This window comes from Neopelma chrysocephalum, unplaced genomic scaffold (genome assembly GCF_003984885.1).
Source record: "Neopelma chrysocephalum unplaced genomic scaffold, ASM398488v2 Primary Assembly neopelma1_97034, whole genome shotgun sequence".
NCBI lineage: Eukaryota > Metazoa > Chordata > Aves > Passeriformes > Pipridae > Neopelma > Neopelma chrysocephalum.
In genome coordinates this window covers 2,645,294-2,661,968 of record NW_020925676.1, presented here as the reverse complement: position 1 = coordinate 2,661,968, position 16,675 = coordinate 2,645,294, and the positions used below count along the sequence as shown (strand labels likewise).

Below are 16,675 nucleotides of genomic sequence, written 5' to 3'. Positions count from 1 at the left end.
CTTTGGTGCAAGGCAGTGTTGCAAGTTTCTGACCAGACAGCACTTGCTGTTCGTGGCACGTAGGTGTCACTGTGCCCTGGAGGGACCTGCCCCTCTCCACAGACTAAGTAGCAACAGGCACAATTAGACTACATGCTTAACTTTGCCATGACCCAGGTTTGGTGAGCAGAATCCTACACTGCTCTGCCATGTAGAGAGAAGGTTGGTCTCTGAAGGGGTGGAACATAGTTCCAAATGGCTGCTTCCTAAAGCTTGAATTACTGAGGTGAACTCGGCTGAACAGACCGGACAAGAGAAATGCTTCCGGATTCTATTCAGGCATCCCTTCAGGAGGGGAGGAGAGACTCAGTCTGTCAACTGATCCGGGGCAAACGGAGATGTTTTCCTCCAGAGATGGCAGGTTTTTCCCCCCAGAGGTGTTTTTCTCCTCTAGCCTTTTCCACCCCTAAAGCCCCCTTTTTATACCCTAAATTTTGGGCCATCCCAAGAGGTGGAACAATTACACACTCTAGATGGGGTTCGGTGACTTTTCTTATATATGCATTACACAACATGTCTTCCTTCATTTGGATCCTGAGGGTGTGTAAGCTAATAAGTTAATGGGGCTCAGTGAGGGTGGGCAATTGAGAAATGCCACACATTTCCTGTTAGCTGCCTAAGAGTTTGTTGGAGATTCAGTTACAGATGGACCATGTTTGTACTGCCCATCTCACTTAGGAATCTGTGCCTCTCCATGGGCAGATAATTACCCAGGAGAGCAGCAGCACAGTGCTTTGGGAGTGCATGAGCACATCAGACTTTGAGTCTTGCCATACAAGTATTGTATGGGAAGTTTAAACCTGCTTCTCTTCATTTCTGTGCAGGTCCTGCTAGAAGAAGACCATGGGAAGATTGCTTTTTTAGACATGCAGACTCAGGGAGAGCTGTTTCAAACCCAGCAGCAGCTAGAGCAGCAGGAGGAAGAGCAGAGAGAGAATGGGCAGGTAAACCTGACTAGCTAGGTAACAGTGAAGGGCAATAACAAGATCATAAAACATAGGTCTTGGGCCTGAGGAAGTAAGAGCTACCATGGGCATTGATTGAAAGCACAGAGCCTTGTAATCTCCAGTGATCAGCACCAGGAAGGGAGGGTTACAATGGAAGCAGAACTGCATGGAGAAAGAGAGAGAAGTGGCTTAATTAATGTAATTTTGAGACTGAAATAGGAAAAACCTGAGCCTGATGGCAGGTCCCAGTAACCTTCTCTCCATTTTTGTTTACAGAACATCAAGACAAAGCCGCAAGCACAGCTGCCTGAAGCTCAGAGGAAGACCAAGGCAGCTGAGGAGAGACATGAGGAAGAAACAAAAAGCATTCAAGATGAAATGAATCTATTTCAGCAGAGGGGGGATCTGCAAAATGAGATGAGGGAAACGGTGGCAGGAACTCCAGTCAAGAGACTTTCTCTCCCCCTCTGCTTACAGAACAGCAGGGAAAAGCTGCAAGCCGAACTGCAGAGAGCTTGGAGTGAGATCAAGGCCATGGGAGAAAGGCACGAGGAAGAAATGAAAAATATCCAAGAGGATGTGAATCTCCTACTGCAGCAGAAGGAGACTCTACGAAAGCTGGTGAGTGAAACAGCGGTAGCCACTCCAGTCACCAAAGAGGTGTTCTCCCACCTTCTTGCCTTTCCATTGCAGAGCAGCAGCTGATGGGGGTAGTCACTCTGACTACCTTCACACTGTGGTCTCTCTCACAGCTGATCTGAAGGTCTGATCTGATTTACTGGTCCACTGATTCTCAGCTGTCACCCTGGACAGCTGGGCTCATCCTTTGGCCTGTTGCCCAGCAATAATCCCAATGGATTTCTGCTGGCCTGTTCCTGCTAGCCTTGTTTTTTGAGGTGTTTCTTCACATGGTGACCCACATATGGAACAAGTTGTCTATATCCATTGGGAATCTGGTCGTCTCGTGTGCTTTCCCTTTCCTCACAGTCTGTGATATGGCTGACAGTGAGAAGCTGTAGGTCTCTGACTGCTTTGTTCTGTTTGACTTGAGGTGGAAGAGTTGACATCTCATCTGGCAGCCCTCAAACTGTCCCAGCAAGTGATTGGCAACAAAGCTGAGCAAGGTCAGAGGAAGGGACAGGAACAGCCAGGGGAGGATGTGCTGGAGGTTGAGCACTTACAAAAGATGATGGAGGAAAAGAAGACTGAAGATGAGGAGGTAGAACATAAAAACAAGGAACTGCACGTGTGTCTGCAGCACTTGGAAGGGGAAAAGAATTCTTGGGAGGAAGTGGAGCAGTCATTGTTGCAGTCATCTTTTAGAAAAGCTGCTAAAATGGAATATGAAACTGTCCATGTAGAACCAGCCTTTTGTTTTTTCCAATTCAGTTTGAGAAGTGGACATCAAAAACAATCCAGTTTAAGAGTCCTGGATGTGGCCTACAGCATCTTCCTAAGGGCTATCATTTGAAATGTGATCTCAGGGCAATCTCTGCCAGACACCTTTCTGACATGAACTTATCTCTTGTCCCAGATCTACATAGGCTCTGTCATTGAACCTACTGCTGCAGTAGCATCGTCTAAAGAAGGCTCCACTCCCCAGCCTGAAAACTTGACAACGAGCAGTTGGCTCAGCTCAGGCCAGGTGGAAGCTTTTCTGCAAGACATGGTAGAGGAGGCGTCCCTGAACATACTGAGTACGTCCTGTGTACTTCTTGTCTGATGGATCAGTGTTTTGTGTGCAGGTCTCAGCATGAGCTGTGCCAAATGTTCCTCCTCAGTTTAGTGTCACAGGGGCATTTAGGACTCCCTACAGAAACTGTTGTTCTGCTTTGAGTCAGTGAGAACACTCTAGGTGTTCCTACTGCTTCTGAGGGCAGGTTGGACTGGTTTGTGTTTGGCTGAGTGTCCCTATCTGCTAAAGGCAAAAGCAGGGAAATGTTCCCAGATGAGCAGAATGCTGTGACCTAGTGAGTGACCTAGTGGAGTCCTGTGTGCTAGTGCCCAAATTGATCAGAATATTTGGCTTCCTAAAATCACAGAAATTCATTGGATTTGGGGTTTGTGGTTTTTTTTCGTTGGTTGGTTGGTTGGTTGGGGGTTTTTTTGTTTGGTTTGGGTTTGGATTTTTTTCATGGAGTTGGGTTTTTATTGTCCTCCATCCCGAAGGAACTCTCCTGCGCCAGGTATCTTATTGATGTGGGGTTTATGATTGTTATTACTATCACTGTTACTTCTACAGTTTGTTTTTATAAGCATGCTACATTTTTGTCAGTGAGAACTCCTTTAAAAGAACATCAGATGACAGCACAAATAGAGAGGAAGGGGCATTTTCAATATGCCCCCAAAGGGAAAAAAAAGATACTTTTATAATCCCTATTTAATTTCTTAGTTTTATGCTTATAAGGATGTATCAAAGAGACACATCTACGTGGTGTGAAAACTGCACTGCAGGCATTTCCCAGGAGCAAGCCTCCAGCCCAGCCGCTGTATATTCCTCAGATACATGGCACTCTGTCATGGCTGATTCCCAGCCAGTTGAGACTATTAGAATCCTCAGCATTGGCCTCAATCCCCACACAGAGCAGACTCTAGGAAAACACAGCAAGCCCCTTGTGATTCTGCGGGACAACCAATTCAATCTGCTTCTTTTGCGTAATAGCTGCCAGTGCTGTGTTCTCAGATAATCAGAGAGTTCTGAACTGGTTGAGTTCAGAACAGAGTCCAGCTTACTCTGTGTCTACCATCACCTGTTGAGACAAAAAGTGGATCAATATGCACCTCCTTGTGTCTGATCTCAAAGCCAATAATGTTCTGTCTTGAATGGGGGCCACAGCTTGTAACGGGGCTCAATCTGGCTGTGGCTTCTTCATAGTAGTTGTCAGGACTCACTCTTGGGCTTTACTGACATTTGTCATACCTGCCCTGCCCTTAATGGCTGGTGCGACTGCAGAGGCTGGAGCCTTCCTCACTGAATGTTTATTCCCAAGGAAAGAAAGGCTCTGTTGTTCCAGCTCTCCTTAATATTTGTAGATGACAAACTTACTTGCCTTGGCACCTGTTCTCTTCTGATCTCTGCCTCCTCTGAATGTATCTTTATGTGCTTAGTTTCCTGTCAAGGTAACTCTTCAAAGGACTGTATAAAAATCAGTCTTTGTGCAGACCCTCTGTGCTGCAGAGCTGCCAGTCTTGTTATTGTTGTTGTTGTTACTCACAAAGGGCTCAGAGCTACAGACAGTGGGGCTGCATTTCAGACCTCCTGAAAGGCGGCATCTCAATTTGAAAGTGAGCATCTTGCATTTTGTTTCTTTCAGGGAGAATGGTGAGCGTGGGAAATCCTTTGCAGAAATACATTGAATTGGAAAATATTGGCAGTGGGTGAGTCCAGCCACGGTTACTTCTACAAAACCATAGGCCGGGTATTTTGCTGGTGTAATATCTATCAAGCATGAAGCCAGGCAAACTGCAAACATGTTCAGATTGTCCCATTTCTCGGTACTGGTCAGAATTTAAGCCTGTGGTCACGAGGCATTGTCAAGTCATCATGATGCTGGTAGTGTCTTGCCTGCAACAAGGAGCAGGACCAGATGATCTCCTATCCCTCAAGTGTATGGCATCTCTTATTTTCTTGGCAGTAATCATTTTGTATGTCTCAAAATAATATGGCAATGCTTATGAAAGAAGAAAGTTTATTGCCTAAAAGAGCAACTTACCACCTGATAGCTGTCAGATAACAGTTCTCAGTAACATTTCTTTCCAATATTTTGCTGAAGGAAATATTTGGTGCTCAGGATTATAACCACATAGAAACTGAAACCAGAATAAGCTCTCTTAGTTAGCCAAGGCAGTAAAACCCAAAGCTTCATGAATAGACCCAGTGTTGATGCACTTAAAAGGAAAATGCATCATCTGCCTGATGACAGATCCCTCGTGGATCCTGCAGCTTTTAGGCATTTACAGCAGAGATTTCCTGTCTGGGCTGGCTTTCACTCCAAGGCCTAAACTGCTTCTCCTTTCTTCTAGGGCTTTTGGAGCTGTTTGTAAAGCACTTGACACTGCCACTGGAGGACAGGTAAGTGTCAACAACCCCCGCTCTCGAATGCTTTCCCCTCTGGTGTGAGCTGTGGCTGGAGCTTTGGGTCACCAGTAGATCTTTGCTGCAAAGGCAAGAGAAGTGCAGACTAGTGTCAGCCTGCAAAAGGCATTTGGGAAAGACTTAGTCCTTTTCAGCTGCCAGAAAGAACAGCATCTTTCAGAGAAGGATGCCCTAGTTTGGTCTTAATGGCTAAATGTGCACCAACGAGGTGATGGCGACTGCCGTCATCCAGGCCCAATTTCTCTGAATTGCAGCTTCAGACACAGATAGGATTTAGCTTTTTTTCTTTCATCATGTCTTTCATCTCTAAAGCACAATGCAAGACCTAATGAAGGAGAGCTCATGCTTGTGTTTTGTATTTCAGTCCTAGAGAAGCTGGTTCACACACACACACACACACACACACACACACTCACACACAGAGATCACCAAGGTTTATTGAGAGCAACAGTTTCTCCTAAGCAATACCACCCTGTTTAGGTCCATTGTCAGTGACAGCCCGTTATAGGGATCCTCATAATAAGATCAGACGAGGTGGTGTCTTAGACAGTCTCACTGCTCTTTGCGACTACAGCTTCAGATTCCTGAATTCTTGCTCCTGGCTGTCAGCAAATACATCTGAATCTTACTGGTAGTTCCTTATCCACCTGCAGTGTTGCACTTTGGAACTGCGCTTAGAGAGAGGTCTGCAAAGGGTCTTAAAAGCCCTAAGCCCTGCTTATAGCCTGGGGCTTATCCATGGAGTACCAATGCATGTATTCTTTTTAAGCCCACACAACAATTGCAAATGTAAACTGCGTTAAGGAATTTTCTTTAGAGTAGCAAAATCAACATTCACGAAGTGTGGCAGTGCTAGAATTGTATTTTTGGGGGTAACATTAATGGTCTTTTTTGGATGGCATTTTACCCACAGTGTATGTGTTTGCTTTGTCTGCAATCCAGAATAGCAGCAATTGCTGAAATAATGATCAAACCGCACAGAACTGTCAGAGGATTCCCAGCTATTTTGATATATTTTCACAGGAACAAATTCACTTCCTGCTTGCAAAACATGTGTGAATGACAATAGTGTTGATAAACTAAGTCCATTTGAGAAGAATGTGATTGCAGAGAGTGTGGTCAGAGCTTTGTGGCTGATAGCTGAGAGACCATTTTTACCAAGTCAACAAGGCAGAACATCCATGGCCACATGTCCTCAACTGACACCCAAGCAGGTGGAGAAATAGGCATTGTAATGTCAGTTCCCAATTACTCAGATGTCTAATCACAAGGCAGTTTGACAGAGCTCGGCTGTGTCATTTCAAAATCACTCACTGCATGTTGGTTGTGGTCTCATGCCACCGACTTCTCAAGTTTATGATTTTCAATGTCATTTTAGGTGGCCATAAAGAAAATCAGTCTTCAAGAAACCAGCAAGGAACTAACTCTTAATGAAATTGAGGTCATGAGGACAAATAGAAATTCCAACATTGTTAACTATTTGGACAGGTGAGTGGTTCTGAATGTTTGTTTACATACTGCAAGCATGCAAGGTTAAAAAACCGCTTTGGTCACTGGCAGAAAATTGAGCTGTTAATTATTAATTAATTATTATTTATCTACTCATCTCCAACAGATGGGAGGAGATTGCATTTTGCCTGCATTAATCATTCTTGGCACACATAGTTCAAGAAGTTGGATCAGCCCTTTCTCACTAAATCAGTAGCTCCCTCCAACTGTTTTGCAGTTTTGGGGGTTGATTTTTTTCAAGGGTCTTAAGTGCTGATAAACCATCACAGAAATTATTTCCTTGGGGCTTTTCCCACTCTTTTCCATTGCTGTGGGTGCCTGGAAGACTAGATTCTTGTCTCCAGAAATACATAGTGTGGCAGTTCTTCTATATTGTTTGTTACTAAACTGCCTTTTATCCTTGCTGGCCATCTAAGACATCTCCTTTTTCACAGATGTGCTTTTCTGATTTAGACTACACAGATTGCAAGCACTGTACAGCCTAGGCAGAATGTGCATTCATTTTATTCTGTCTTCGTTTAAAAGGGACCTGGAAACAAAAATCAACTGTCACCATTTCCGTAAGGCAGTTTAGCTGTGCACAGTCATCTCCACGCCCTTGTTGTGTTCTTTCAGCTACATTGTGGAGGAGGAACTCTGGCTGGTCATGGAGTACGTGGATGGAGGCACTTTATATGATGTTATCAGTGAGACATGCATGTCTGAAGGACAGATGGCAGCTGTCAGTCGGGAGGTAAGGGATCTTGCTTGGGCTTCCGATGGCTTGGACAGGACTGTCTTGCTAAACAGGTGGTAAGAACAGGAGTGATTTTCATGTTTCTGTGTTGCTGTTATGATGTGGAAAAGAAAGAGCAACTGAAGTGAACTGCCTGCCAGTGTCCCTGCCCTCACTGTACTCTGTTCTTATACTCTTACATGTTGTTGTTTACTCTCTTTTTTATTTTTATTTGCTGCTCTCCACTTTGCCTCTGCAACATTTGCATGAAGCCTGTCTGCACTGCATTCCTTGCCTGTAAAAGCAAACATGCTGGTGGCAAAATTTTAAACTAAGGGCAAAGAGAAATAGAGACTCACTTCTCACAGTCCTCAGCTTAAAAAAATAGCATAGCAACCAAAGTGGTGTTTGCTTCTGAAAACTGACTAATATGCTATTTCCAAGTCTGCTATGGAGGCCAGCAATAAAATCTTTGTCATGCAGCCTCCCACCCAAAAGTGATCCACTTCATAGCAGAGGGAGGGACTTAAACCCTTGTTTATCTGGATGGGAGAGCACATCCACTTCGGCAGCAGTCATTCTGGCTGGGTTTGCCTTGAACAACAATTACCATTTCTCTTTCAAATGCTGATATGCCTTCACTTAGAAAGCTACTCCTCTACTGGTGTTGGATCAGCAAGCTCTTCCTCTTGATAGCACTGTGTTCTGCCATTACTCACCCTTCCCCTGGAAAGGAAATCTTTTAGAGTAGTTTTCTTTCTTGTGTGATGAAACCAGATCATTAATTTTTACCCTCCTGTTTCTTTTTTCTTTCTCAGTGCCTGCAAGGACTATATTTCCTTCACTCAAATGGGGTGATCCACAGAGACATAAAAAGTTCAAACATTCTCATCAGAATGGATGGATCTGTCAAGTTGGGTGGGTATCCTTGGTCAAGTGAAGTGTTCCAGGGATGTGGAATGTGGGGCTGCTTTTGAGTGACTGCCAGTTCCCCAAAAGTGGTGCTTGTGGGAGTGCATGGACCCCTGCTGCAGCCTGAGAGCACAGCTGCACTTTGCAAGGTGTCAAGAGTGATGTTGGCTTGTGTGTGCCCCTTCCAGAGGGAGGGAGTTACAATCTAAAGCTTCTGGTGAATAAAAGACACTGCTGGGGGCAGTTTAAAAAATGTGGCACTTTTTGAAGTGGGCAATTCCATAGTTCCTTGGCTACAACCCTGAGGAAACAGAACATGGTTGGTTTTCCAGATAGATTCAACATGGCATTCTCACACTTAGAGTGGGGAAGTCTTTTGTTTGTTTTCCTAATTTGAGCGAGCTTTCACAGTATTTGTTTTTCTCCTCAGCTGATTTTGGCCTCTCTGCTCAGCTCAGCCTTGAGCAGAGTTATCGAAACTCAGTGATTGGGACTTCTTGGTGGATGGCACCAGAAGTTGTGATAAGCAAACCATATGGTCCCAAAGTGGATATATGGTCATTTGGCATCGTGGGACTGGAAATGGTGGAAGGAGAAGTTCCTTACCAGAATGAAACATCTGTTCTGGTAAGGTGAAAATACTTAATGATACCAATGTCTTTCTTATCTGTCCCCTGTTCTGTCTGCCATAAGACAAAGTCTCATTCCCACCACCTTGAACTAGTTCCACCAAGACCCACTTCTAAAAATGTCCTTGGAGCACATCAGCAGCTGCTGTAGTTTTGGTTACATCAATGGGGGAACCTCAGAAGAGAAGTGGCCTATAGCCATTTTGGCCTTCAGTGATGCTTGACATTTCTCATTTGCTTTTTGAACTCACTTTGAGCTCTGCCTCTTAATGACAAGAATTTTTCAGTGAAGAGTTCAGCAGTGTCGTCATTATCCTTTGAAATGCAGGTTGAACCTTCCCAGTTTCAGTTTTAAAAGAAAAAGAAACAACCAGCAAAGCAAACAACCAAGCAGTTCTGCTTGTTTTTTCCTTTATTAACCACAGCACATCAATTTTCCTCAAAACTATAGCATCTTTTCAAAATCCTGTGGATCTGTAAAAATTCAGGCTTCTAAACCATGTGTATATTGTTGTGTCATGTGTCTGGTTGGCCTGGATAAATTTAGGATCTTGTTTTCACAGACTGCAGCTAGAATTGTATGCCTTGGCTGTTTCTTGGTATGTTAAACAAATTGATGAGCTTATTACCCCTTTGCAGCTTCTGCAAATACTGATTTCAAGCCTTACCACAGGCAAAGACTCCCCATTCTCAGGCAACACTTTGCCTTGGGTCTTAAGTTGTTCCAGCTCTTCTGTCTGTGAAAATGACCCTGAAAACATGACAGAAGCGTATCAGAACTAGTGTTATCTTTCCAGAAAAGAAGAAACCCAAACCCAATGAGGTTTCTAAAATAGTGGTTTTGAGAGATGAACTGCATTCCCTTTCTTCTCATTGGAAAGCTTGCCTAAAACTGGAAGATGATGGAGTAAAGGCCATATAGTCTGTTCTGCTTCTTGTCTAGTTTTGCTGAAACACTTGGTGACCATATTTCTTTCATAGTCCAAGCCTGCCAAAACCTCCTGTTTGTTGCCTGTCAGTTTCTGGGATGGGCACATCATTAACTGAGTATCCAAATGAGCAGAGGGATACCATAGGAATGGAATTACTCCTTTTTCTGACTAGACTGTGGAAAGTTTTTCTATTACTTTATAAGTGAAGCTGATCTGGAATTTGGAGACTGCTGAGAGACACAGTTGCAGGTGGCTCTTGTCTGCCCAAATGGGCATTTTCATCACAATACCTTTGTGCAAGCAGCGTAACGTTTCTGTGTTGAACATCAGGTTCCAAACATTTGTTTCTTTACCCAAGGAATCACTGATTTATTTCCTTGTTTTTCCTCCAGTTACTTTTTTAATCAAGAACAGACCAAAAAAAATGATGATTTTTGCTTTATGGTAGCTTAAGGGACCAGGGAGCAGTGCAGAGATGTGTTTAATCCTTGGAAATGGTATAGTTAGACCAAACTCCCTCTTTAAAATAGCCTGTGTCCATCCTCAGAGAAGCAAAAAGTGCTTTTGCTGATGTAGTTCCTACTAACCAGGTCAACTGGTGGAATCAGCTGTCAGGACAAGACTGTTTGGATGTTGGAAAAGCTATGGCTACATCGTGGTTTGACTTTTTTGTTGGTATAGGAAAGTCATCTCTAAGCCTCTGCCAGGGAAGAAACTGCCACTGGAGACTGGAGCATAAACAATAGGGTCTGGGAGAGCAGTTGGGGATATGAAAGAAACAGGCAGAATGTTGTGTTTCCTTTTTCTCTAGGCTCAGTACTTGATAGCCACCGGAGGGGCACCCAAGCTGAAGAAGCCCAAGCAAGTCTCTGCTTGGCTGCGTGACTTTCTGACCTGCTGCTTGGAGACAGACCAGGACAGGCGCTGGTCTGCTGAGGAGCTCCTGCAGGTAAAGTGCAGAGCGACTGCAGGCAGAATGGCTGCCCCGAGGGATGGGTCCCTCGTTCACTAAACTCCAAGATATCATGGGCCCCTCTCATATTGATCTCCCATCTTAGTGTTTTTCAAATGAGAACTGTGAGGAATCCTAGACTGGTTTGGGTTGGAAGGGACCTGTAAAGGCCATATAGTCCAAGTGCCTGCAATGAGCAGGGACATCCTCAAGTAGATCAGGTTGCTCAGAGCCCTGTCTTACCTGACCTTGAACATTTCCAGGGATGAGGCACCTACCAGCTCTCTGGGCAACCTGTGCTGGTGTTTCACCACACTTGTAGTAAACCATTTCTTCCTTAGACCTAATCTGAATTGACACTCTTTTAATTCAAAAATATTACTCCATGTCCTATTGCAACTGTCCTGCTAAAAAATGTGTCCCCAACTTCCTTATAAGCCTCCTTGAACTATTGAAAGGGGGCAATAAGGTCTCCCCAGGGCCTTCTCTTCTCCAGGCTGAACAAGACCAATTCTCTCAACCTTTCCTCAGAGGAGAGATTTTCTACCCTCTGATCATTTCTGTGGCCCTGTTTTGTACTTGGGGAGTACATAGAGTTTTACCTGGTGGCAAAAGGGCTGAAGTAGAATGGTGCTGGGTACAGAGGCTGGAAATGGTGGTGGAGGAACCCAATGAAACCAGTCCCAGTCAAGTGGGATTTGTTGATTTGGCTGTGGGAAGGAACAGGCTGTGGGAAGCTCGTTGGGAGCCTCAGAGGGGCCCTGGTTTGTCCCTCCTGGCACATTCTTAGAGGTTTCTGCCACCCATACAGAGACAGCTGAGCAGGACTTGTCCCAGCCCCCGTTGCTGACTGGCACGGTCAAGCAGATGAGAACTGCTACAGGGTTACTGCCAGGTTTTGTGGCAGATCGGGAGCTGCAGGACATGACAATGGGCTGTCCCTGCTGGGAAGGAACGTGCCAGGCAGCACAGGAGGGGCAAGGGATGGAAAGGTAGACACTGCTCTTTCTCTGAAAATTAGCACAGCTCATGTCTTTAAAAAAGAGGAACCTATATGAGCCTTTGGAGTTTCCTGAAAGGACAAACCCTTGGGACAGAAAGCAGCATTCCTAGAGTCTCAGCAGGGCAAAAATCCCAGCAAGCTGAAGACAGCTGGATAAACTGATGAGTGGGCCTGTGATGGCACCTCCTACTTCACCATGAAGATGGAGGTGCAAATAGGCCCCTCAGTTGTATTTCTGCATCTTTCTGGGAACCAGAGGAGTCCTGCTTGAGTCTGTGAGTTTTGAAAATCATGGTTCACTGCTTTTTTTGTCTTTTTTTTTTCCTTTGGGCAGCATCCATTTGTAGAATCAGCCAAGCCTGCCTCCAGCCTCGTGCCGCTTATCACTGCAGTGAAGAAGTGGAAGGAAGAGACAAGACTCCAAAAACCAGTCGAGGACCATTTTCTTCAGTGGCAGCTCTAAGCAGGGCTCAGAATAAAAACTCCACGAAACCTCAACTCATTTGGAAAATTCCCTTTGTTCTCATCTTGTGAATAAGCTCGACATTTACTTGTGAATTGTCAGTTGTTTCTTAAAGGTGGAAAGTCACATTTATTGCTTCTTTCATGTGGTATGGAATTGGAAAGGGTCTTCTTCCTTCATCAGCTCCACATTGCACTGCCTTTGGAATACGGCTCTTAAAAATCTGCCTGCTGTTCTGTTCCCTTGTCCCTGAAGGTAGTTTTCCAGGGTGTCCTGGGGAAGAGGAGGGTTCCAGAGTAAATCCTTGAAGAGCTGAAATTTTGCTTTCCTAAAGTTCAGGGTCATGAATTTACTCTTTGCCTGACCCATATCCCTCAGGACTGTGAAATGCTCCAGTGCGGGATCACTGCAGCTCAGGCTGCCTCCAGCCTTGGCATCCCTGACTAGCTCACTGTGTTGGTGACCAACAGATCCAGTATTGCATCTCCTATGGTTGGGTTATTACCTGGCCCAAGAAGTTATCCCTTATGCATTCCAGGAGTCTCCTGGATTGCCTACAGTTTGCTGTGCTACTTTCCCAGCAGATACTGGGGTGGTTGAAGCGCCCCATCAAGCCTGCAAGCACAATGCCTCCTGCAGCTGGAGCAGGAAGGTGTCATCAAAAGGCTCCCCTTGGTTAGGTAGCCTGGAATAGACACTGACCATGAGGTTCCCTTTGTTGCCTCAGTCTCTGATTCTTACCCACAGGCTTTGATCTGCTTGTGGCTTTTCTTCAGAGACAGCTCTTCACGCTGTATCCAACTCTTAACATCTCTGCTTTGTCAATTACTATATGTGAGGTGACCGACCTCATCAAGCAGTGGACCAATGTTATCTCTGATCCTCCTTCTGCTGCCTTTTGCCATGGGGGTATTTAAAAAAGCTGTTTTTATTGTCCCCTGCACATATTGCCCAGCTTCAGCTCCAATTGAGCTTTGGCCACACGACTTTTCTCCCTACAGTGGAAAACAGAGTCTCTGTAGTATTCCAGTTGCCTGGCCTTGCTTCCAACATCCATATACATTCCATTTCCATCCAAGCTATATAAGTCCAGCCAGCCTTCCATTTGACATCTGGCACACTGGAATTGCCAGCTCCTGTGCTCTTAAGAAATGGCTCTTAAGTTTACAGCTGAAGCAGAGAAAAACTAAATTGGTCTAGAAAAATACTGCAGCTGGCATCTAGGGAAACAGGAACAGCAAGGAGCAAAAGTCCTTACAGAGAAGCCTGCTGATGTCTACATTTCAACTGATCAAGGAGTTTCATTTTCCATGTGCTGAGAGACCAAGAGCTAAGAAGCAAACCTTAAACTATTTTTAAACACAGTATTTCAGTAAGAGGCACTTCACAAACATTCTCTAGAAAGCTCCTGACAAACAATGCAGAAAAACAGCTCACTTAGAGCCTGGGAAGTGAGAAGCAAGTTAAACCCTTTAGCAAGTTATAAAAGATCATGGAGAGAAGCCACCCCAGGCCTGGGAGCTGGATCCTAAGCCCTGTCCTGAGCTGACCTTTTTACTTAGAAAATCCATTTTCATATCCATCATTTCTTGCAGGTAAATAGTGTTCCACAGGAGTAATGCCTACATAAGAAAATCATTATTTAAAGCCTTCAATAGCTAACATCAGACCAGTTGCCTGGTCTGATCCTGTCTGCTTTCTACTGCAGATAAAAAAAAAGGTATGTTGGATATAGAGCAGCAGGCTACTATAGGAATTACTTATCATAATTCCCTGCTTTTTGTAGGGATAGGCCACTTCATTTGCAACTGCCAATACCACTAGGATTTGGTTTAGATCAGTCTTCAGTGGACAAGAGCTCATGTGCTAGCCAACTGCACCACCTAGCTTCACTCTGAAGCATCTTCAGAGCCCTGTTTTTCCTGACACCAGTGCTTATATTCCTTCAAGGTGAATGCTTCTCTCTGTATCACTCCTACTCATCTGGTGTCTCACCACCGATACTACAAATAATTCAAACACTTTAGACATGTGCAGAGTTCAAGAAACTTCTCACCTTAAAAAAAAGTATTGGTGTTTGCAGGCATGTAACAAAGCTTACTTTGCCCTTCCATTCTTCTACCTTACACAGACTGGTGTGACCTTTTAGCCCATGGATACTTCCTGTAACTCTTGGGTCACATTCACTGGACAGCACCTGTTGGTTTGATTCATTATTGTGTGGAACAACGTTGATTAAAACAAACCTCAGGACATAGGAGCTTCACCACTTACTGGTACTGTGCCTGAGAAGTTAAAAGCTCCCTTTTCCAGCTAAATTTCCTTTTCTAAGGGTGTTTTAAAACAGGGTGCCTGTGATCTCTGACTTCAACCAAAATTGCCCTGACGTTGAAATGAGAACTGGCACATTCCCACCAAGTTTCCAGTCTGACAAAAGCATGCTTTCTGCAGTTCTTGAACTTGAGTACTAGGAAGCAACACAGAAGACTCTCTAAATACCTGGGTAAAGGCACCATGGTGTGGCTTTTAATCACTTTCTGACCCCATCTAGCTTCACTGCTCTAAAGAAGAGTGAGAGCGGAACCAAGTAGCCTTACCTAAGCCTCAGACTAAAGAGCAATATGAATGTGGCTACTGCAGCCCTCTGATGAGCAATCTGGGCCATAGTCCTTTACAACAAATTTGGTCAGTGCCCCTGAAGACTCAGCGAAATTCACACGTGAAATCTACACATGACCAGTTCCAGCCAACCTAGGTAGGCAGCAAGAAAAATAAGCTAGGACAAAACAAAGGGCCTCTTGGAAACTTCACAGCCTGTTTGTAAGGTGTCCTGTGGCCCTTCTTCTCTGTCTCTCCTAGACTGGTACTTCTGATCCAGTCCCTGCCCTAGAATAAAAGATACATCCCTCTTTCATATAAAAGCTGTGGAAAACATGAAAACAGTCAAAAAGGGAAGGTTTGTGCCCTTATTTTGACAGGATACACTATGAAAGTCACAGCAAGTTTATCGGTCCACAGAGTCTGCACCCTTTTCTGCACAGCTTGCTTTCAAGATTTATCAAAATGTGTTCCAAGAGCAGAAGATATTAAATCTTTTTCATGTGTCACACAATCTCACTCTCAGTTTCTGCCCAGTGTCCAGAACATCCTCATACAGGAGCAATTTTGGTAATTGTGTTTTGTTCCCTATTCCTTGATCTTATTTGATTGCTGCCAGACTTCATCAGACATTCCCTATGGATAAAGCAAAGTAGTGCATTATTTAAGAGGCTTGGGCTACAACCTTTGCTCATACCCCAACAGTACCAAATGCAGCGTGACCACTCGCGACAGCAAACTTACAAGACCAGGCTGTGAATCCCAAAGCTGTGCACTATTCAACACACGGCAAAAAATAATAATTTCACACCCACATGGTACTGTATCAGCTTTAAAACTCTTTCTGGGCTAGACACAAATAAAATACAGCCTCCTTTTTGAATTGCCCGATTCAATTACCTGCCATGCTTTTTAGTATTTTCAGGAATCTTTTTATTTTCTAATGTGATACAAGGTATTCCCTCAGTCTGCTTTTTTGACAACTGACTCACCCAGACTCACCCTTCTGGTTTAGGCAACATCCTTTCAACATTTGCCAAAACAAAAAACCCCAGCAAATAAAGCTTTTAATCCAGAGCAGCATCACCTACTTTGTGCACTGGTGGTACCCGTTAGAAGATGCAACAAAGGCAGCAGGTGTGATGGCTGAAACCGACATGGTATGATCCACAGGGAAGGAAAACAGAGCAGCCAAGTGTGAGCAGAAAGCAACAGGGAGACAAACTGCTAATGTTTTTCAGACAGTGAAAACCATGACTGTAAATACTTCCAGAAAGTGTATGCTCTGGGACAATCACTTCAGCTCCATATGACAAAAGCAAAGTGTGTGGGTGGGAAAATCAGTAGCTGCAGGAACCTCTCTAATTCACTTTAAAGACAAAGCACATTGGGTAACTATGGACTGATCCAACCCCAACTCGAGGGTGGGCCTGCCAGGTGTAAGCAGTGACGTCATTTTGATAACAGCCAGTATCAAGCATTTAAAATGGAAGCCAAAAGAAGTCCCTCAGTAGAAATTAAACTTACAATGCCTTTGCAGATGTTGTGATGATGGAACAGAAATTAAACCAGTTCAACAGTGGAGGAAAAAACACAATAAAGCAAATATTGAAAAAAAATAATTGCAACAAATAAGCAATTTTAGGCTACAAGATATTTAACAAAAAAAATACAGTCCATGGCAAAACAGCTTGCCAGCTTTACCTATTTTCAGGAATATGTTCCTGAGGAAGCAGCACACCTCAGCATTTTATCATGAGCCACCGGGAAAGCCCTTACCTACTGTCTTAAGGAACGTGTCTGGAGGTGTCCTGAAGCAGCAATGCTCAGATAAGCTTTGTTCAGGTATGAATGAACTTTGCAAACCTGTGGCTGTCCTC

General features: G+C 44.3%; 1 protein-coding gene across 1 annotated transcript; it reads left to right on the top strand.

The window, feature by feature from the left end:
- The first annotated feature begins 845 nt into the window (after positions 1 to 845).
- LOC113961129 (serine/threonine-protein kinase PAK 3-like) lies at positions 846 to 12,236 on the top strand. The gene is made up of 12 exons (XM_027671199.1): positions 846 to 983; positions 1,263 to 1,607; positions 2,038 to 2,205; positions 2,521 to 2,683; positions 4,301 to 4,364; positions 5,010 to 5,058; positions 6,461 to 6,570; positions 7,207 to 7,324; positions 8,125 to 8,224; positions 8,649 to 8,845; positions 10,591 to 10,728; positions 12,069 to 12,236. The coding sequence occupies exons 1-12, from the start codon at positions 906 to 908 to the stop codon at positions 12,195 to 12,197; spliced, it is 1,659 nt and encodes a 552-aa protein (XP_027527000.1). The 5' UTR covers positions 846 to 905; the 3' UTR covers positions 12,198 to 12,236.
- The last annotated feature ends 4,439 nt before the right edge of the window (positions 12,237 to 16,675 follow it).

Excerpts from the sequence above, each read along its gene's own strand:
- LOC113961129 (XM_027671199.1), top strand. The coding sequence starts at position 906 with ATGCAGACTCAGGGAGAGCTGTTTCAAACCCAGCAGCAGCTAGAGCAG. Across the intron at positions 4,365-5,009 it reads TTGGAAAATATTGGCAGTGG|GGCTTTTGGAGCTGTTTGTA; the intron begins GTGAGTCCAGCC and ends CCTTTCTTCTAG. Across the intron at positions 8,225-8,648 it reads GGATGGATCTGTCAAGTTGG|CTGATTTTGGCCTCTCTGCT; the intron begins GTGGGTATCCTT and ends TTTTCTCCTCAG.